Source organism: Lacerta agilis, chromosome 2 (genome assembly GCF_009819535.1).
Source record: "Lacerta agilis isolate rLacAgi1 chromosome 2, rLacAgi1.pri, whole genome shotgun sequence".
Lineage (NCBI taxonomy): Eukaryota > Metazoa > Chordata > Lepidosauria > Squamata > Lacertidae > Lacerta > Lacerta agilis.
This window is the reverse complement of record NC_046313.1, coordinates 103,579,908-103,600,651: the sequence shown is the minus strand read 5'-3', so window position 1 is coordinate 103,600,651 and position 20,744 is coordinate 103,579,908. Positions and strand designations below refer to the sequence as shown.

The 20,744-nt window shown below is 46.0% G+C and overlaps 2 protein-coding genes and 1 non-coding gene across 4 annotated transcripts; 2 read left to right on the top strand and 1 right to left on the bottom strand.

Moving 5' to 3' along the window:
- Positions 1 to 50: 50 nt before the first annotated feature.
- On the top strand, positions 51 to 123 carry TRNAK-CUU. Its single transcript has one exon. It is a non-coding gene; the product is annotated as a tRNA-Lys (tRNA).
- An 832-nt stretch (positions 124 to 955) lies between these two features.
- LOC117042059 (zinc finger protein 239-like) lies at positions 956 to 5,727 on the top strand. Of its 2 annotated transcripts, none has more exons than XM_033141519.1 (2): positions 956 to 1,047; positions 3,299 to 5,727. In XM_033141519.1, the coding sequence occupies exons 1-2, from the start codon at positions 1,038 to 1,040 to the stop codon at positions 4,057 to 4,059; spliced, it is 771 nt and encodes a 256-aa protein (XP_032997410.1). In that variant the 5' UTR covers positions 956 to 1,037; the 3' UTR covers positions 4,060 to 5,727. The 2 variants fall into 2 exon arrangements, with proteins under 2 accessions (XP_032997410.1, XP_032997409.1); XM_033141518.1 differs by lacking the exon at positions 956 to 1,047 and adding an exon at positions 1,730 to 1,802.
- A 2,719-nt stretch (positions 5,728 to 8,446) lies between these two features.
- LOC117042070 (zinc finger protein RFP-like) lies at positions 8,447 to 20,470 on the bottom strand. The gene is given in 10 exon segments (XM_033141532.1): positions 8,447 to 8,648; positions 8,651 to 9,043; positions 11,847 to 11,903; positions 12,324 to 12,442; positions 13,757 to 13,779; positions 15,089 to 15,319; positions 17,129 to 17,224; positions 20,001 to 20,011; positions 20,014 to 20,214; positions 20,217 to 20,470. Coding segments are annotated over 10 exon segments (1,461 nt in total). The 5' UTR covers positions 20,425 to 20,470; the 3' UTR covers positions 8,447 to 8,526.
- Between the last annotated feature and the right edge of the window lie 274 nt (positions 20,471 to 20,744).

Sequence of the window (20,744 nt, the reverse complement as noted above, 5' to 3'; positions counted from 1 at the left end):
CGGCAATAATTGCATATTAACTAGACTAGTTGCAGCCAAAAGCATCAGCCGCCCGGCTAGCTCATTCGGGTAGAGCATGAGACTCTTAATCTCAGGTCGTGGGTTCGAGCCCCACGTTGGGCGCATACTTTTGCTTTTCCATTCTTGCTGTATTTCCTTAGGAACAAATCCCCATGACCAGTGCCTCGGCAATTGTGACAGCTGCAAACCCCCCCCCCCCAAACGTGTTTCTTAAATCTATACTGTACATTCAAGTGGAGTTTACAATTGGAAGAAAACGCAAAAACACTCAGCCATCCGCTTTTCGCTCCTAATTTGCTATGATTATTTCCACTATGGAGCTCATACAGGAAAGTTCACGTGCCTATGTTTTCCCATCTGCAAATCACATGTACGGGGTTTTTTGCGTGTGGTCTTTTGCTAAGTGAAGAGGAGGTGATAAAGAGGGCGCTCTCCCTGGCCCCCAGTTTTGCATTTTTCTTTTGCATACCACCCAGTTTTTCCAGCTCGTTCAGTCGGTTTCCACCAGGTTTTGCATTATTTGCCCGAGCCCTGGATGGATGGGAGCATATGCGTAACCAGTACCGGCACGCAGGCTTGGAGCATTGCGAACAATAGACAAGAGTGCCCTTTAAGCATGTGCAGAGTGGATCTCGAACAGCGAGCAGCACTCACATTCAGGGCACACGGGAAAGTGAGCGGGTCTGCTCCCTACAAAAGTGTTGGATCGTCTTCCCACATTTCCCCCACCCGTTTCAATTCAGCAACACTTTTCCAACGAGTCTGCAAAGCAACGAGCCGGTGGGGGGGAATGTCCAGTCCAAGCCGAACTACAATTCCCAGAATGCCTCGAGAGCGATGCTCCCCTCTTTGCCCACCAGGACTGCATTTCCCATGGTACTTAGCGGGGGCAGTACAAAAGGCCACAGGAATGCGGTCGCAGTCTGGCTCCGGGTTGGGGTGTTTGATCCGCTGCGCTGCACCCTTTGCTTCTCACCAGGATAAAACCAAGCAGACGCATATATATATATTTAGGAATGGACCCCGGTAAGTGCTTGAGGCAAGTTTGTGGGTGCCCCTCCGGCCAAAAAGAAACTGATGTAATCCGGTTATGCTGGAGTATTTTTTTTTGCAGACGACTCTTGAGGCAGCAGGGCCGGCCAAAGGTTGTAGATTTCACATCAAGGGCAAACACAGAACCCCGCATCTTAAAACCTCTACCAGGAGACTTAAAATGCACGTCATTTCCCTACCATTTGACAGCTTTCCTTGTCCAGCCTTTGCTGGCCTTTTGATGCCCCGGAAACGCCTCCTGTGACCACGCTGTTGAGATGTTTTTACTTTAATTTTGAGTTTGTCTTTGCCTAATCTCAAGACCCATGCTTGTAATTAATTTGGACTAAGGGTCGTTCCATGGCTGTGCCCTTGGTGATGTGTACCTGGGTTAGAATCCTTGCTTCACCTATAGATGTGTTAGGGTAACAAATACCCAGCCTTATTATTCATCACATTAGAAAAAGTACGCTGATCCGTAGTGATTTTAAAGGGAGAAGGCAGCTTGGAGCATGTGCCCGACAGTGCAGCCTTAGACGTGTCTGCTCAGAAGTAAGTCCAACTTAGTTCAGTGGGGCTTGTTCCCAGGATTGTAGCCTAAAGCAGAAAATAGGTAAGAAGGCTATTGGACTAATCAAAAGCGGGCAAGCTTTCTGAGTAACAAAGCTCCTCATCAGGCAGAACAAAGTGGCACAGTGAGCATCTGAACTAAATGTGTTGGCCAGTAAGAAGTTTCCAAAATGGGGATTGTAAGTAAACTGTTTAAGATTCCCCTTTTCATCCAAAAGGGCACATTGGGGGGAGTCTGTTTTGGGTCCTTAAGTGGCGAGATTTCATACGCATTCAGTTGCACCAGCCTTTCAGTTAAGTACTTAAGGGGACAGTCAGGAAAATGACCTAGTAGCCAAGAAGGGCTGCACTTGCAGCTGGTTATCCGAGGATGCCTGCTGGAGACAGGCCTTTTGAGTGCATCGAGAGCAGAGGACACTTCATTGGGAATTGACACTTTAGCAAACACTAGGGCAGGGGTCCCCAAACTAAGGCCCGGGGCCAGATGCGGCCTAATTGCCTTCTAAATGCGGCCTGCAGACAGTCCGGGAATCAGCGTGTTTTTACATGAGTAGAATGTGTCGTTTTAAAAATGCATCTCTGGGTTATTTGTTGGGCCTGCCTGGTGTTTTTACATGAGTAGAGTGTGTGCTTTTATTTAAAATGCATCTCTGGGTTATTTGTGGGGCATAGGAATTCGTTCATTTTTTTCCCCAAAATATAGTCTGGCCCCCCCACAAGGGCTAAGGGACAGTGGACCGGCCCATGGCTGAAAAAGTTTGCTGACCCATGCACTAGAGCATCAGCACGGGGCACTTGTCGGACTTCTCATTAGCACTTGGAGAGTCCACTTTCAAAGCACTTGGAAAAAAATACCTGGGTCTCTTAAAAATAAAAAAGCAAATTACAATATGCATCACACTAGTGATGCCGAGTACACCTAGAAACTGTAGTTAGGTCAAAGTATAATTAACCGAGGCAGAGCCCTCTGCTTCCACTCAGTATCCTCCTGCCCCATCCCTTTCCCCCTCTTTCTCAACTGGCCCTCTTGTTGTTTCCCTACAGTTGACTCCCTTAACTCAGTTCAGGGGTGCAGGGAGATAGTGACTTCAAATCACCGCAAAAAGCTTTCAGATAGCTCTGTGAGGTGCTTTGAAAGCTTGAACTCCCTGCCCATCAGCTGGTAGGTGGGAAGTTCATGTCCGGCTTCTGCAGGGAAGGGATGTGTGCATGGGTTCCCTGTCAGGAGCTCATGTGCACAGCCGAACTGAGCAGGCTTGCATTGGCTACCCCTCAGCTGGTAGGCAGGAAGTTCAAGCCTGGGCTTTGCAGGGATTGGCAGACTTTTTTATGGAAGGCCTGCAAACCGGAGGTTTCCCACCCCTTGTGGTGGATGATTATTTGCTGTGGTAGGGGGAAGGCAAGATGGGAGATTTATAGTGTATCTAGAAACCGAGGTGCAAGGAGTAAAAAAAAGTTTCTGTGCAAGAAGATTTTTTATACAGGTCAAATCTGACTATTTCCTAGTGGCCATAGAGTTGGGCAGCTCAGCACAATCTCGACCTCTCAAGTCCTCCTTGAAAGTTCCTTATCTTTTTCCCGGTTTGTAACACCCTCTCCGGCTCTTCAGCTACACTCCCAGTAGCTTGTGGCCTCATTGTGGAGAGGGAATGACTGATGGCAATCTTTCTTCCAGCCGGCGAAGATTGGATCAAGAGAGAAAATGAGGAGGAACCTCCTCGGCAAGCGGATGCTGAACGATTGCACGAGACGTTATCGGAAGGGAGCGAGGATTTCCCCGATTCTGAGCAGCCCGAAGCCCGTAAGAGAGGCCTGGAAACCCGCCGGGACACGTTTGCGGGGGACCTCTGCTTTGACTATGAGAACGGGCCCCCGAGAATGCGCGCGAACGACCGGCCGTTCAAATGTGACGTGTGCGAGAAAAGCTTCCGCCACAGCTCCAGCCTGCTGACCCACCGGAGGCTCCACACGGGGGAGAAGCCGTACAAGTGCACCGACTGCGGGAAGAGCTTCAACACGAGCTCGGCGCTCATCGTGCACCGCAGGACGCACACCGGGGAGAAGTCCTACGTCTGCTCGGACTGCGGCAGGTGCTTCAGCGAAGGCTCGGTGCTCATCAAGCACTGGCGCATCCACACGGGCGAGAAGCCCTACAAGTGCGCCATCTGCGGGAGGGGTTTCCGGCAGAGCTCGCAGCTGCGTGCCCACGAGAGGACGCACACGGGCGAGAAGCCCTACGAGTGCCGGGACTGCGGCAAGTGCTTCAGCACCAGCTCGAACCTCTCGGCCCACCAGAGGACGCACACGGGCGAGAAGCCCTACATCTGCGCCGAGTGCGACCGCGCTTCGGCCACAAGTCCCACCTCATCTCCCCCAGAAGACGCACACGGAGAAGCTGCACGCTTGCCCCGACTGCCCCCGCCAGCTTCCGCATGACCCACCAGCTGCTGGTCCACCGGAAGTCCCACCAGGAAGACCGGCGCTACAAGTGCCTGCTCTGCGGGAAGACCTTCAGCTACAGCTCGGCTCTGCTGGCGCACCAGCGGATGCACACGGGGGACAGGCCCTTCAAGTGCCTCGAGTGCAGCAGGAGCTTCATCCGAAACTCGGACTTGACCAAGCACCAGAGGATCCACACGGGGGAGAAGCCCTACGAGTGCCCAGAGTGCGGGAAGAGGTTCAATCAGAGCTCGCACCTGGTCAGCCACCGGAGGGTCCACTTCAAAAGCGCCGCCAAAAACCCGGGCGCGAACGCCGGCGCTCCGGCTGAGCAAGAAGTCGAGTCTTCCTGAGGGCCGCTTTCTGCAAGGAACTGCTTCTGTAAGTTTATGGAGGCTGTAATCTGGCTCTCTTCTGAAAGAGGTTTGCACGGAGGGACTCTCAAGCAAGACTGCGTGTAGAGTACCGTGCGCTGGAAAAACGAAAGTTTCTGCACCGAGGCAGCTGGGATCCTTCGTCGAGGAAAGCAGAGTCCTGCGGCATTGGGTACCTTATGGTTGACGTGCATTTCTTTAGTATAATTTGTTCTATGTTGCAGGTCATAGTAAAGGGTAGGGAGAGATGCAGGGCGCAGAGGCTTATGCCCTCCGGCCCTTGGAAATCTTGCTCAGCCTTTCTGCCTTCTGGAAACGTGTGGGCAGTGTCTGTCTTTGCTGTCATAAGGACTAGAAACTTGGGGATGTGGTGCTTTTTAAAAATGGATTGCTGAAATCGGTGTGCTGGGCTGTGTCCTTGTGTGAGTGCAGAATATACTCTAGATTACACCACATGTCAAACAGAGGTAGGGGATCATTTTATTTTTTTTAGCCCAAGGGTTATGCTCCCTCCTGTGCAGTCTGTCAGGAACCCCATGCTAGTGGTGGGTGGAGCCAGAGGAAAGAGTGGGCGGAGCCACAGATGTGCCCTCTGGCATTGGTGCAGTAGGCTATGTTGCAGGAATGCAAAAGTCAGAGGTTTTGACATCCACGCAGCCCATGCCTATCTTCTCCTCCAGCTAGGCAGACGAAAGGCATTTTCACAGTTCAGGGACCCACTGAAGCCTTGACACTCAAGGAGTGCATGGTGCAGGTTGGTGTGGAGGTTCCCACTCAATTCAATACAACTGCAGTAGAACAGTGGGACTGGAACTAAACTAAAAATTAGCCGCACTTTAGTCCCATTGAAGTCCGTGGGGGCAGGTTAGCTGTGGCATCACTTAGTTTGGATGCCAACTCAGCCTTTGAAATTTCTTGGTGGTGTGGGAGAGAAGGGAAGGTTGATCTTCAGACCCCAGGAGATACACAGAAACCCAAAGAGCTGTTTTTTTACACTGGAATGAGCTCCTTTTCTCTGTGGTTCCCCTGTTTGATGTTGGCAATGCTAGGCAGTTGCTTGTGAGATAGGACATGCTCCAACCAGCTTCTAATTGCCACCTTCCATTGTCTTGTATCTTAAGAGAGGAGGAGTACAGTAGTCTAACAAGGAAGAGGAACTGTGCTTTTAAACAAAAGAAATGGCTATGTTTTGTTACTCGGTAATGAAATAAAACCAAGGGATGACTAGATGACCCTTGGGTCCCTTCCAACTCTGGTTCTATGACCTGGTAGGTAGGAAACAAATCAACGCCCACCCACCCCAAGAGACCATGGCCATCGCTTAATAATTCCTGTAGAATGTGTGTGTATCTTTATCTATATATACAGCTGGATTCAACTAACCTGTTTTTAGCAGACACCAGCACAAGGAACGGCTAGCACAAGGAGACTTTCTCCCCAGACACACCCCAAGGGTCAGGGGCACCCCCCAGAACAGCGTGCAAGGTTTTTAAAAAATCTTCTCTGGCACAGTTAGTAAAGTAAGCCAAACTTTTTGTTCTTGTATTACTCTGCTTAATAAATTTTTTAAATAGTTTAAAAATATTTTAGTACACCTTTCCTTGCTCCAAGAACTGGACTACAGCAACCCTGTTTATCAGTCAGTTTATCAGTTTATCAGTCAGAAGAAGAAGAAGAAGAGTTTGGATTTGATATCCCGCTTTTCACTACCCGAAGGAGTCTCAAAGCGGCTCACATTCTCCTTTCAGACACATAGTTGTGTCCTTACAAAAGGAGATACGGTATTGCGGTACAGCAAGCTTTTTGAACCAGGGATGGTAAACTTGCGGCCCTCAAAACGTTGGCAGGACTGTAACTCTCATCCCTGCTCATTTGCCACGGTGGCTAGGGCTGATGTGAAGTTGGGTGTGTCCAACAACATGCTTTGTGATCGTCAAATATCTGAAGGGCTGTCACACTGATGATGAGCAAGCCTTCTCCTGCTCCAGAGGTTAGGACCCAAAGCTATGGGTTCATGCGGCAAGAAAGGAATTCCGACTAACCATTAGGAATAAGCCTTCTGACAGTAAGAGCCGTTCAAAAGTGGAGCGGGCTCCCTCGGAAGGTTGGGGAGTCGCCTTCGAGGTTTTTAAGCAGAGGTTGGATGGCCACCTGTGAGGGATTCTTTAGCTGTGATTTCTGCATTGCAGGGGGCTGGACTTGAGGACCCTTGGGTGCCCCTTCTCGCCCTATGATAGGTGGAAAGCGACAAGTTCCTCACCCCTGCATTTAAGTGGCTTTTTTTAAAAGTGTGAACAGAAACATTGCAGAGAGCTTCTCAAAGCATCTAGCTGCGTTGGAAGCAAGGCTTTTATTCTACAAAAAGGTGGGGGGACATACCAAAGCCTTGGCACAATTTACATGAGGCTCAGACCCTCTTGGCCAACCCCTAACAATGCCCCCTGCTAGCAGTTACTATTTCTAGGGCAGCCATCCCCAAACTGGAGGGCTGAGTTTGGGGGTGCCTGTTCTAGGGTACCTTTCAGGTGAAGGTGATTCATCTACATTCTTTCAGTAATTCAGTATTCCTCTTTTAGAAAGGTCGAGGGATAGCAGCTTGAGCTCAGCGCTCTTGTGCTGCACCCAGCTAAGAACAGACCCATTGAAATCCATGTGCCTTGTTCGTTATGTCCATTCGTTTCAACGGGCCTACTCTTGAGTATGATACATTGGATACGACGCCAGGCGTTTTAACTACCACAGTACAGCTGCGTATGGCTCACAACTGCATGGTTTTATAAGCTGCACACTTGAGGACCAATTTGCAACTGCATCCAACAAGAAGTTTGAACAGCAAGAGAAGTCTGAAATGGGACATGGGCTTGGATTCTCACGTGCCTACTCTTGAGTAAAGCAAACGTCATTCTTCCTGCAATGTACGTGAATACTGGAGAGGCCAAATTTCCCACCAGTTCCAACACTGAAATAAGCCCCTCCCGTAATAATAAAACCCGGCTCCCTTTTCCATTTGACCGTAACCCACACTTTTCTCTTAATACCTTCTATGGACACATACACACTACTGACAAGAACGTTATAACCATTTATTTTCAGTTATGAATTGTTGTTCGCGCTTTTAACAGGGCACGGTAAAGATTGGGTTGCAGAAACCCCACCCGGCTGCCCTGCTTTCATTCTCCTCAAACCCCTCAATTGTAAAGAACGCTAAAAATCTCCCTTAACGTGCTTAAATCCAACCAAAACGGAACATCTTTCAGAAGGTCCATGCTACGTTACTGTCACTGCATTACAGCTGAGGCTTTTTTTTTTTTACTTCATACTTTTTTATTAATTTTTACTTTAACATACAAACATAGAACTCATCAATTATATTTACATACAGCTGAGGCTTAAACTCTTCGCAGAAGCAAACGGGGAGCACAGGCCACTATGAAGGACCTTAGTGAGCTATTTCATCCACATGGCTCAGTATGTTACATCTAGTAATTTATTTCCTAGATGGGATGTGGTGCCGCCACTTTCCCAGTTGCTTTCCCTCCCAAATTTTGTACGCACTATTTTTAACAGCAAGAAGATCTACTTTAGTCTGGGGATGCATTAAAATACAAATGCTGTCCCTCTTGTGCAGGATAGCTGCAAGAAGTCCACTGTTCCCAGACTACCAATTCCCATAAGCCCCAGGCAGCTGATATATGGAGGGTTTCATGCTGGCAAAGGCTGGCCCAGAATACATGGGAATGTGTAGTACAATCCACAAAAAACACCCGTCACCACCCTGTTCCCTTCCTGTGTGGGTAACATTATCCTATTCTACGTGTAACAGAAACTTCCAATAATTTTATATGTTTCCAGGTGGCCTACAGGTCTAGGTGCCAGTAAATTCTCATGCAATTTTTTCCATTAGCTGAAACACAAGCTGTGTTCACATTGAAACTGGAGTCTCTCACCAGTGTCTTGTAAAATGCCTGGAAACATAACAGATTTGCAATATAATTTTTGGCGGGGGGCAGGAAGTGAATGAGCATAAGATGCTTCTTCCACTTGTAGGCCAAACAACGCCAACTTCCGTTACTCCAAAGTGCATGTCAAGTTAGGGGCACAGCCTGAGCCGGGATCGGAGCCCTACCCACATCCAGGGATGAATTATATCCCCTGCAAAGTGGATGGATGGGAAGGTGAAGATCAAGTCTTCGTTCTCTGCATCGAAAAGGTCACCTGACCTGCTTCGTAGTCTAGACGCACTTGGATTCTTTTGTAGGCCTTTCTTAGGTGCAGCGGGGTTGGAGGGGATGTCAAAGCTCTGTAATGATTGGCTCCCAAATGCTCCAAAGCCCAGACCCCCTGCTCAGGCCGGAAGTTGAGTTTCTTCTTCCTTTTCACAGACTCTTGGGCTACACCCACAGCCCAACTTCCGCCTGCCTCCACCTCAACCACCCAGGAGTGCTTCCCCGAGCCAAACCCTTCGCAGCCCAGCACACAAGGGTACACGTTAAACCGGCCCGGACAGCTGGCACGTTTCTGACGTTTGTCTCCCAACCACACGCTTTTCCCGTCGTCAGAAAGGATGAGGTACGGGCCTGCTGTGCCCGGATCCAGGGTCACACTAGCTGTAAATAAAGAGAGGAACAGAGGGTTAAGGCTTGCCACTAATATCTCCTGTTTACCTCAAGGTGGACATGAGCCTCACGGTGGCTGTTCTGAACCGCTTGCCCATGGGAGCAGCTGGATGCAGGTATACCAAAGGATGCCAGAGTGAGAAAATACAATTACAATTGACATAGTTGGAAGGGACCACGAGGGTCATCTAGTCCAACCCCCTGCAATGCAGTAATTTTTTGCCCAATGTGAGGCTCGAACCTACAACCCTGAGTTTAAGAGTCTCGTGCTCTACCGACTGAGCTATCCCTCTGTATGTTCAGTCCCAGGGCTTTATTAAAGAAAGGTGTAACTTAAAGTCTGCCAGGTCTCCTCGCCGTTAAGACATTTGGGGTGGAAACCACAGCAAGGAGATGGATTGCCTGCACCCAAGCAAACACGCATGCATTCTTTATACACTTTGTCTAGGACTTCCCAACGCTTCACCTGCCCAGATGAGGGCATAGGTGGCAAATACCCAAGTTTTACAGATTGTTCCCCTTTTCTGGGCTCAGAGCCCAGCACCCCAAGCTTCCCGGATAAGGGTAACGTATCAAAGCAAGTCTATTAGCTCATATCAAAGCAAGTGACTATATAGGCTCATTGCTACAGCGACTACAGATTAGTTGTGGGTTATCTTGACTACTACTACTACTAAGCAAAACGTCCCGGAACAGTTCCCCTTTGGGTTCGACAGTGGCTTCCAGTCTCAGCTAACCTCCCTGGCCAATCCACCACTGGGGGAAAAGAATCGGGATTCAGAACTGCAGTGGGTGAGGCTCAACAGGTAAGAGAGACCAGCTCAATATGGCAACTGAAATGAATTGAAGGCTGAGGCACAATAAAAGGACTGTGGATAAAGAATCAAGGCAACTGGGAAAGCAAGAAGGGTTCCATGCAACTGCATCACTGTGTGCACAGAATGACTTCCGTGAATGCAGCAGAACTTCCTGTCTCTTTCCACCCCGCACAGTACCCCAAAATCTGCTCTGTAGTGTTGGTGGAAACCAAGAGCAGGGTGAGGGTGGTCAACAGGGAAAGGGAAGCTCTGTTGCGCTTGTGGCAACTGTTCTGTACATGCAGTGATTCAGTTGGCTACAACCAGAAAATCTAGTCGCACATCACAGTATGTTACAAACATCCTGCAATGCTCCCTGCAGCTCACCTACTTTTAAACCTAAAAGATTCCTGACCCAGAACTCTTAGGTTTCTTAGCAGTTCCTAGCAACTAGGTCTGCCAGCATCAGTGGCCCATTCAGTCACCCCCCCCCCCAAAAAAGAGAGAATATAACCTCCCCCACTTCTCCCAAGGCAAAAGCAAGCCTTCCCACTCTGTTTACCCACAATAAATGTCAAAACAAACGTCACTTTGGCACCTCTCCCAGTCTTGTGGCGTCAGCACTCGCTGGGCCAGGCAACAATGCCTTATCAGACAAGGCCTCACGCACCTGCGCAGCCTTCTCTGAGCAGCAAAGATTTCCGCTGCCGTCACCCAGCGTAGCTCATCCTGGGGTTCACTGAACCTGTAGTCTTTTTGGGCCTGGCAGAGACAAAGACTGACAGGAGCCACGTTTAATCCGACTGCACCCATTGGCCATTCAAAGCTAGGAACCAGCGTGGCATGGGTAGGGGAGCTCCGGCCCTGGCCCCAAAAGCAGGCCGACAAACCTCTCTACCTGGCCTCTGCGACTCTTCCCCAAGCCACTGGGCCCTGCTTTGTGTTTATACTTTGAAAATATATCAGTGCGAGTGGCGAGCAAAGTAGCTGGGGTGGCAGCCATCTTGTTTTTAATGCCACGGGGCCCCAACATTGTGTACTTGAGCTTTATCGAGTGCCCCTGCTCATACCCTCCAACATTTCTCTGATAAAAATAGGGACATCCTATCTTCTTCTTCTTATTATTATTATTATTATTATATTTTATTATTATTACTATTATTATTCCCCGCCCAGCCACTCTGGGTGGCTTCCAACATATATAAAAACACAAGAAAACATTAAACTTTTTTTTTGGGGGGGGAAACCCTTCCCTATACAGGGCTGTCTTCAGATCACTCGGGGGTTGGATAACCCTCCAACATTTTTCCAATAAAAATGGGAGGGGGGGATATTTCGGGATCAAATCAGAAACCGGGATGGCTTCTGTAAATCCGCGACTGTCCCTGGAAAACAGGGGCACTTGGAGGGTCTGTAAGCTTCTGGGGAGAAGGGAGGCATTCATGTGCAGCGACACGGAAAGGCAGCAACACTCAGCGGAGGAGGACCAGGCAAAATAGTTGCAGATGCAGCCACTTATCTTAATGTCCTTGATGGAAGACCTACCAAGAAGGCACAAAGGGGCAGAGGGCAGCTTGTTCGGGGACTCCTCCGGCCTGGCCCTGCTCCCACAGTAGTGCTTTGCACAACAGCACACGCCTCAAGAATGTATTTGTATTTCCTGCAAAGTTCCTTCCTTCCGTGCCGCGAAGTTTATCCTTGCTTAGCAAATTCAGAGCCCCAAATGTAGGGCTGCATTCAACATACTTTTACCGAGAGCTGATCCACTGAAATTAATGACTGTGCGACTGAACAAAAGCTAGCTGCATGCAACCCCATAACCATTTTTTCGGCCAGAGAACAGATTACATGGGGGAAGCTCTTCTTTCTTTAGACGAAGCATTTTTATACCATTTTGCTCTGGTTTTTTTTATTATTTCATGGGCCACCACACAGATTATAATTTTTATACAGTTGGATCATTATATTACCGTTTTCTGAATTGTTTTTCTACACACCTATTTCTAAAGACTTCTTATCGTCTTCTTTCTCTTGGAGTTCAAGTAATAAAGACTCTAGGGAAAAGAGGGGAAATAATATGACATAAGGCATCCGATTTCATACTGAATATTGGAGAAAGAATATGAAGTTCAGAGAGACACAAGGAGAGTCTATAATCCTACATGGCAAATTCCAGGGACTGAGGGGCAGAATCAATGTGCAAAATCATTATTCTCCCTTTGCCTAAGGTTCCTGATGTAAAACAGATTTATCTGTACTGTTTTAATATTGATACTCAAGTATAGGAGGTTTAGGAGAGTATTTTCTGCATACTTCTCTCAGCTCTTTATTCTCCCCACGGACAAAACCAGATACATTCCGAATACACTGAAGGAGGAAAGTGTAGGACCGTCAAGAGAAAACCCAGTAAGAAAGTTGGAAAGGCCACAGCAAGAAATGATGGAGAGACAGGACTTTGGCCGATTGTCCTTTACCTTTGACTCTTTTCAGGGTTTCTGCTAGGGAAATGTTTTTCTGAGCAAATGCACTGAGTTTCTCTCTTAGGTCTGGAGGAACCTCCTCCAAAGGCAAAAGAAACGGTCTCTTCTTAGACCTAGCAGAGGAAAACTCAAACTGAAATTATTCTGGAAGGCATTCTGTGGCAAGATAACTTTGGATTAAGGAGCAGACACAGCCTAGAACTAGGTTTTCTATGGGCTTCCCTGGCTGCACCTTATCAAAATGCTTTCTGGCACCCATTGCTCTTTTGAGCAGACTTCTTACCATCAATCCCTTTTCCACTGTCTTGATCAGTTCCTCTGATCTGTTCTTGTAATTTCTTCCCTTTTCTGCTCTCTTCATTGACTCATAGAGCTCACCCACACTTAACTTTCTTCTGCTCCTTCCAGGCAGCCTGAGCTTTAAAGCTCCATGTCTGAGCAACCTTTTTTTCTCTTTTTGCTCCAGAGCTTTCCCCACAAAAAACTGATCTTTAATGATTCTTTTTATTATTCTATTAATTTCTATTATCTTAATTAGTTCTCCTTTGTTCTTTTTTCTCTTTATATTTTTTTAATAATTGGGTTTGTAAGGATCATGTGTATTCTATTTTATATTTTCTCTCTTTATTCTTCTTCGATATAATGCGTCTTATTATCTTTTTATCAACGTGTTTGGATTTTAGTGCTCAGTGTGTTAAAAACCTTCAATAAAAGGTTCTTTAACTCCAGCCTGTTGATTCGCCATCATTTCAAGTCTTTACCGACCAACATCCAACCAGCTCCTTTTGTTTTCAGCAGAGCCAATGCACACCTTTAGCTGTAAGTTATCATGCATTCAGGGACGCAGGTGGCGCTGTGGGTTAAACCACAGAGCCTAGGGCTTGCCGATCAGAAGGTCGGCGGTTTGAAACCCCGCGACGGGGTGAGCTCCCGTTGCTCGGTCCCAGCTCCTGCCCACCTAGCAGTTCGAAAGCACGTCAAAGTGCAAGTAGATAAATAGGTACCGCTCTGGCGGGAAGGTAACAGCGTTTCTGTGCGCTGCTCTGGTTTGCCAGAAGCGGCTTAGTCATGCTGGCCACATGACCCGGAAGCTGTACGCCGGCTCCCTCGGCCAATAAAGCGAGATGAGCGCCGCAACCCCAGAGTTGTCCACCACTGGACCTAGCGGTCAGGGGTCCCTTTACCTTTACCTATCATGCATTCAGTGCTCAGATGATGGACCTAGAATTATAGTGTTGCAGAGCTGGGAGGGTCATTTAGTCCACCGCCCGCAATGCAGGAATCTTTCTGCCCAATGCGGGGCTTGAACCCAGAGATTTAAGAGTCTCATGCTCTACCAACCGAGCTATCCCAGGACATGCACATATGAAGTCAGTCCTCAGACCCTTTATAGAAGGAGGAGATGATGGAAAGGGCCACATACATACCTGCTCAAAGTGTCCTGGACATTCTAGAAGGGTGAAAAAAGTAGAGGAAAATGAAATTCGCATTATGGACATAAAATCCTTTCCGAGGCCATTCTGCTTCCTTCGGCTAACCTTAAGAGCAGACATGTTGATGATCGCCAAATCCATATTTAAGCAACCCCTTTATCAGGCCAACCCAAACATCACATGGTAGCATGCAAGCTTTCAAGGTCTCCAGAACTCTTCATCAGGCTAGATGGTAAAACATAGCAAGGAGGAAGCGTGGGAAGGGAATGGCTGGTGGTGAAGCCGTGAATATGGAAGAAACCTTTCGAGATGAAACGTGGAAGGAAGTTGGAGACATGCAAATGAGGGTCTCTGATAAGTGCTAAATGGGCTTAGGGTTATACCAAGGCCCTCCGGGAAGGAAATTCATTTTGTCAGGGGGTTTTATGGACCAATATGGCTACGTTTACTTTTTCCATATTACTGAAACATAGAACCTAGCAATCTTTTAACCAGAGCCATGTTAGCAGCAGTGGCTTACATATACTTGGCAATACTGCCATAAAACACTAATTCTGAGACAACCAAATTTTGAACTGAAACAGTATCTTGTAACATCTTAAAGACAATGTAAAACAGTTGAATTAGAATTCTTCAAGAAGTTCAATACCATCACTTGTGGATTTAATCAAGACAAAGGTTTCCAATGCTAACCTGTACCTGTGCTATGACTTTCTTGTGAATGTGCTCCCTAACTACAGGTGGCAAAACTATAATTCAGCAATTACCACCAATCTGCTGCTGTAAAAGTTTTAAAGTGTGCTCATTTAACATATTTAAGCTCTTATTATCACGGGACTATAAATTTTGCACCTCACTGCCATTTCACTTCCAATTTTCTAATTTATACAGTCATACCTCTAGATACGATCGCTGCAGGTTGCAAATGGCGTGGGTTACGAACGCGCCGAACCCGGAAGTACCGGAACGGGTTACTTCTGGGTTTGGTATTCGCGCATGCGCAGACGCGTTGAATCGCAACCCGGGCGTGTGCAGAAGCGACGCTGCGGGTTGCATTCTGCTCAGGATGCGAACGGGGCTCGGAACAGATCCCGTTCGCACCCAGAGGTACCACTGAACCTGCTAACTAAGATTTCACTTCACGTCTCTGATGAAGTCTGCAAAAGCTTATGCCCCAATATATTTGTTCAGCCTTTAAGGCTTCACAAAATTCTTTGCCTATAAAATAACCCACAAATTTTATTATCGCCGCCGAATCCGGGGACTTGCATTACTCCACCTATTTTAGTCTTGAGTCAAAACCTCTTGACAAATTCAGGTTCTCACCTGCAGGAATTCATTATCCGGCTGCCTACATTTCTCCTCCATCTCATTGATCAGATCCTCAAGGACAGAAACTGCCTTAGAGAATTTGGCAACATTTTCTTCCTGCCCGTTCTTAATCTCCAGCTCTAGCTCATTCAGTTGATCCAGAATGGGCTGTTCCAGTTCTTCAAGAAATTGATGCAGCAGCTCAAATGCAGATGCCACTCTCCTCCTTTCAGCACCCAACTTTTCCTGTAATTAAAAGACCAGGGTAAAGTACTAACAATGCAATCCTGTAAACGCTTGGGCCTGGATAGAATGGACCGTATACTGCCTTTTGAATGCGCCCCTGTATAAAATACTTCATGTCACATACATGTACATCCAAGCAAGTGTGGAAACAATTCAGGGTGGCTTATGCATTGGCTTCCACTGAAGCATTGATCAGACCACACACACTCTTAGCTTCCTGCTTTAGCAATGCTACAACACCAGGTTGTTGCAAAGACATTCTCTGTGCAAGCGAGAAGTCTCTTCACCCCCATTCACTTTAGCTATGAACGAATTTGATAGCATCAGGCAGGCACCCCCAACCTGCGACGCTCCAGATGTTTTGGCCTACAACTCCCATGATCCCTAGCTAACAGGACCAGTGGTCAGGGATGATGGGAATTGTAGTCCAAAAATCTGGAGGGCCAAAGGTTGGGGTGCCTGGTCTCAGACCAATTATTTCACATCTGGCCCTTCCTGTACAATGCAATACAGTGGTACCTTGGTTCTCAAATGCCTTGGTTCCCCAACGCCGAAAACCCAGAAGTAAGTGTTCCGGTTTTCGAACGTTTTTCAGAAGCCAAACATCCGATGCAATTGTCGGCTATTGTTTCCAGTTGCCTGCACCAATCAGAAGCTGCGCCTTGGTTTTTGAACATTTCGGAAGTCAGGCGGACTTCCGAACGGATTAAGTTTGGCGCTTTTGTTTTTGCTATTTATTTTGGGTTTTTGTTTTTGAGGCTTTTTTGGTTAATTTGTTTTTGTGACTGTGTGGAACCCAGTTCTGCTACTGACTGATTGTGTGAAATGGTTGTGCAGAAATGGATAAAAGCCCCCTATCCAAATAAAACTATCATCAGTGCAGGTAAGAAAAAAATAATTTTAAATTTTTATCATCTACAGTACTCTCTTATTTATTTACAATAGCCCCTTGGGTTATGTACTCTCGAGTAACGTAAATTTCAGGTTGCGAAAGCGGCAAACCCGGAAGTATTTTTCCGGGTTTCGCCACTCATGCATGTGCAGAAGCGCTCTATCGCGCCACGCATAGAAGCGGCCCCTCTGGATACAGATTTTTCGGGGTGCGCACGGACCCCCGGAACAAATTAAATTCGTATCCAGAGGGTCCACTGTACAGTACATTGATTATTGCTTTCATTTTTTGGATCAATGGTCCCGTTAAGATAGTAAAATTCATGTTAAATTGTGGTTTTAGGGTTTGTTTGTTTTTAAAAAGTCTGGAACGGATTAATCCGTTTTGCATTACTTTTTATGGGAAAGCGCGCCTTGGTTTTGGAATGCTTTGGTTTTGGAATGGACTTCCAGAACAGATTAAGTTTGAGAACCAAGGGACCACTGTATTGCTATGTAGATAGAAAACTGTAATAACGTATGTGAGCCATTTAGGAAAACTACATAAATGCCAGATTTTCTTATATTTCTAACGTTGTTCAAGGTACAGAATGACGGATGGGGTGTGGGGTTTTTTTTGGCACCAAATACTTGTGTGAATAAGATGTGACCATTTGTATGTTGCAACAGTCAGAATAGGCCGCACTGATAAATAAGGACTGCTACACATCACAAGAGACTGCAGGGTCAGAACTGAAGTACCATGATTAAGAAATCACTTAGTTCCAGAGCAGTTTGTGAACAAACACAGGAAGATAATGAAAATCATTGTCAATCTTCCCAGTGGATATTTATTCATTCCACAACTAACTTTCCAGATTGTTCTCACAACCCCCCCCCACAAAGTTTGGGTTAGTGCTAATTAAAAGAGGGACTTACCAGATTTTCTTCAGTTGTCCTCTTACCGGCCTGTTTAAGCTCCTCCAGTTTCTCTTTCTCTTGCTTAAGACTCTGTGACTGAGTCTGAATTTGTTCCTGGGGAGGGGAAAAAAAACTTATTTTCACTAGGACAGAAAATAATAATGCTATTCATACAATTAACAACGGTATGAATTGCAGGTAGGTAGCCGTGTTGGTCTGCCATAGTCAAAACAAAACAAAATAAAAAATCCTTCCAGTAGCACCTTAGAGACCAACTAAGTTTGTTCTTGGTATGAGCTTTTGTGTGCATGCACACTTCTTCAGATAACCTAGTTGGTCTCTAAGGTGCTAATTGTATGAATGTTTTATTTTAAAAAGTAAATTCTGATTAGTGGCAAGCGGCTTTCGCACTGCAGTCTACAGATCTGATGCCTCTGCTGACTGCGTACGCCAAAAGCACATTCAAAGCATATTCATTCCTTCAAATTCTGGGTTCTGTAGTTAAGTTTAAGGCTGCTGGAAATTGTAACTCTGGTTGGTAAACTACAGTACCCAGAATTCTTTGAGGGAAAGGATGCAGACGCTGCACATTTGAAGCACACTCCTTCCCTCAGAGCTTCAGCTCTTAATAAACTCTAGTGGTCCAGAGTTTTTAGAGGGAACATGCATGCTTTGAAGGCACACACCCAAAGTTATTGCCAAATTCTTCACGAGGAACTGCTTCACTAAAAGGACAGACAAACTCAAACCTGCTTATGTCCACAGTGCTCTTGGCTGGAAGTTGTTTGGAAAAGTCCCACCAAAAGAAAACCTAGAGAGAGAGACTCTAAAAAATAATTCAGCAGCATAGCTGTCAACTTTTCCCTTTTCTTGCGAGGAATCCTATTCGGAATAAGGGAATTTCCCTTTAAAAAAGGGGGAAGTTGACAGCTATGTTCAGCAGAAGTCAGCTTTCTCAGTGAGGAAGAGCCTCACCAACTCCACACTCAATCAAGCCCAGCTGAGCAATTAATTAGCCTCTTCCAGAAACAGCTGGGAAGGGAGAAGAGGAGTCTAGGGATTTTAAAATAGTTTTAAAAGTTGTGTGTCTTTTGTTTCTCAATTGGATCCTTTTACATGGTTTTGTATGTATCGCGGTGTTTTCTGTGTTGCGCCTTGCAGTTATTTTCATTGATCATAGTTTGCTCATTATTTACTGCAATTGTTAAGAGTGAATTTCTGCTTAATTATCACTTGCCGGTATTTTAAGAAAATAAAATTTAACTTTATGTGTTTATGTAACTTTTATGTATTATTATTATTGGCTTGTCTTTTCTTCCCCCCCCCCTACTATATTATTATTTTTCTTTTTGTAAACTTGGAACTTAAATAAAGTCTATTTAAAAATAAAAAAATAAAAAATCCTTCCAGTAGCACCTTAGAGACCAACTAAGTTTGTTCTTGGTATGAGCTTTCGTGTGCTTAGTTGGTCGGAGATTAGTTGGTCTCTAAAGTGCTACTGGAAGGAATTTTTTATTTTTTTTATTTTGACTATGGCAGACCAACACGGCTACCTATCTGTAACTGATATTTTAAGAGTTACTTTTATTGTGTGCAATTATATCCTAATAGATTATTGAATATTACTTTATTTGATATTATTATTAAATTTGTATACCGCCCTATACCCGCAGCTCTCAGGGCAGTTACAACATAAAATCACAATATAAAAACACAAAACAGAAACAACCCAATAACTGCCCCCCTCCAACACACTTAAAACAGTCATTGGATGTCATTCCATTTTAAAGTTGTGCTTTATTATGACTTTATGCACTGGACCAGGTTATTGTAAGGTGTGTGTTCTTGTGCAGTTTGTTGCAAACCACCTTGTGTATAGTAACATACAAAAGCAGTATACAAATTAAAAGTGACATGAAAATGAGTTTAGGGCCTCATCAAACCTAAATCCAGCCCATTATTTATGAAGTATTTTGATAATTTAGCTAAAAATAAGAACTGAAAACAAATTGGATAAAAGTAATTTGGGGGTCCTGTATACCTGAAGGAGCGTCTCCACCTCCATCATTCAGCCCAGACACTGAGGTTCAGCACTGAGGGCCTTCTGGCAGTTCCCTCACTGCAAGAAGTGAAGTTACAGGGAACCAGACAAAACAAAATATAAAATCAAAAATTCCTTCCAGTAGCACCTTAGAGACCAACTAAGTTTGTTCTTGGTATGAGCTTTCGTGTGCATGCACACGAAAGCTCATACCAAGAACAAACTTAGTTGGTCTCTAAGGTGCTACTGGAAGGATTTTTTGATTTTATATTTTGTTTTGACTATGGCAGACCAACACGGCTACCTACTTGTAACGGGAACCAGACAGAGAGCCTTCTCAGTAGTGGCCCGTGTGGAACGCCCTTACATCAGAGGTCAAGGAAATAAGCAGCTATCCTATTTTTAAAAGACATCTGAAGGCAGCTCAGTTTAGAGATTTTTAAAATATTTAATGCTGCATTGTTTTTAACACTCAATTGGGAGCCACCCAGAGTGGCTGGGAAACTCAGCCAGATGGGCAGGGTACAAATAATTTATTATTATTATTATATTATTATTATTATTAAGGGAAAATAAATGTGAATTATTATTATTATTATTATTATTATTATTTGCACCCCGCCCATCTGGCTGGATTTCCCCAACCACTCTGGGCGGCTTCCAACAAAATCAAAATACATTAAATATCACACATTAAAAGCTTCCCTAAACGTGGGGATGGTGGGGGAGTCAGACAAGATGAATTTGGTGTTAAGATGAATGGGAAAATGTGATTTCAAAAATCTTGGAAAATTAAATATATATATATAAAGGCAAGATACCTGGGTCATGGGTCATCTGCCTTCTTACCTTATAGTCCAGGCAGCCTCCTCGACAGGGAGCACTGCGTGGGCTCTGTGCTCCGTGGATCTGTCGCAGACCACGCAGATCAGGCTGTGGTCATCTTGGCAGAAGAGTTTCAGAGGCTCGCGGTGCTTCTCGCACCTGCCCATCATCCCTCCCGGCGCTTCTTCCATCTGGCTCTTGAACCGCTTGGCGATCTCCACCATCTCCGCCAGTTCCCGTTAGGCCTGAAACTTTTCTTGCTCGACCTCCTCCTGCAGTGAGGGCAGGAGAAGCGGGTCCTGGCGTCCTTGAAGCACTGGGTGATGCAGGCCAGGCAGAAGTTGTGCCCGCAGTCTATGGACACCGGGTCTTGGAAATACTCCAGGCAGATGGAGCAAACGGCAGCCTTTTGCAGGCCTTGGATGGGGTCCTCCTCCCCTGCATCCATGCCGGACTGCTCCTGCAAGCCCAGGGAGGTGAGAACCAAGTTGTGTCTTTGCCTGAGAGCCTGCCTGCAATATCAAAGGATTAACTTCCTTCTCCAATCCGATTGGCTGTTGTGCAAAGGGGCAGCATTTAAAAAAAAAAAAATTTTTTTTTGCATTAAAGATTTTCTTGGCTTACAAAAGTCCATGCCTTGTCTCTTTATTTTTTCAGGTTGTGCAGTCCTTCTTACAAATCAGTTACATTTGTTGTGAGACCTTAGTGTTGAGTACAGTATAAAGTTGGGGAAGAAGAGGGAGGAGGGGTGGTGTGGTGAGACTCACT

Coding starts and splice junctions, on each gene's coding strand:
- LOC117042059 (XM_033141518.1), top strand. CDS start 1,766: ATGTGTTGGCCAGTAAGAAGTTTCCAAAATGGGGATT. Junction 1,803..3,298: donor AAGTTTCCAAAATGGGGATT/GTAAGTAAACTG, acceptor TCTTTCTTCCAG/CCGGCGAAGATTGGATCAAG.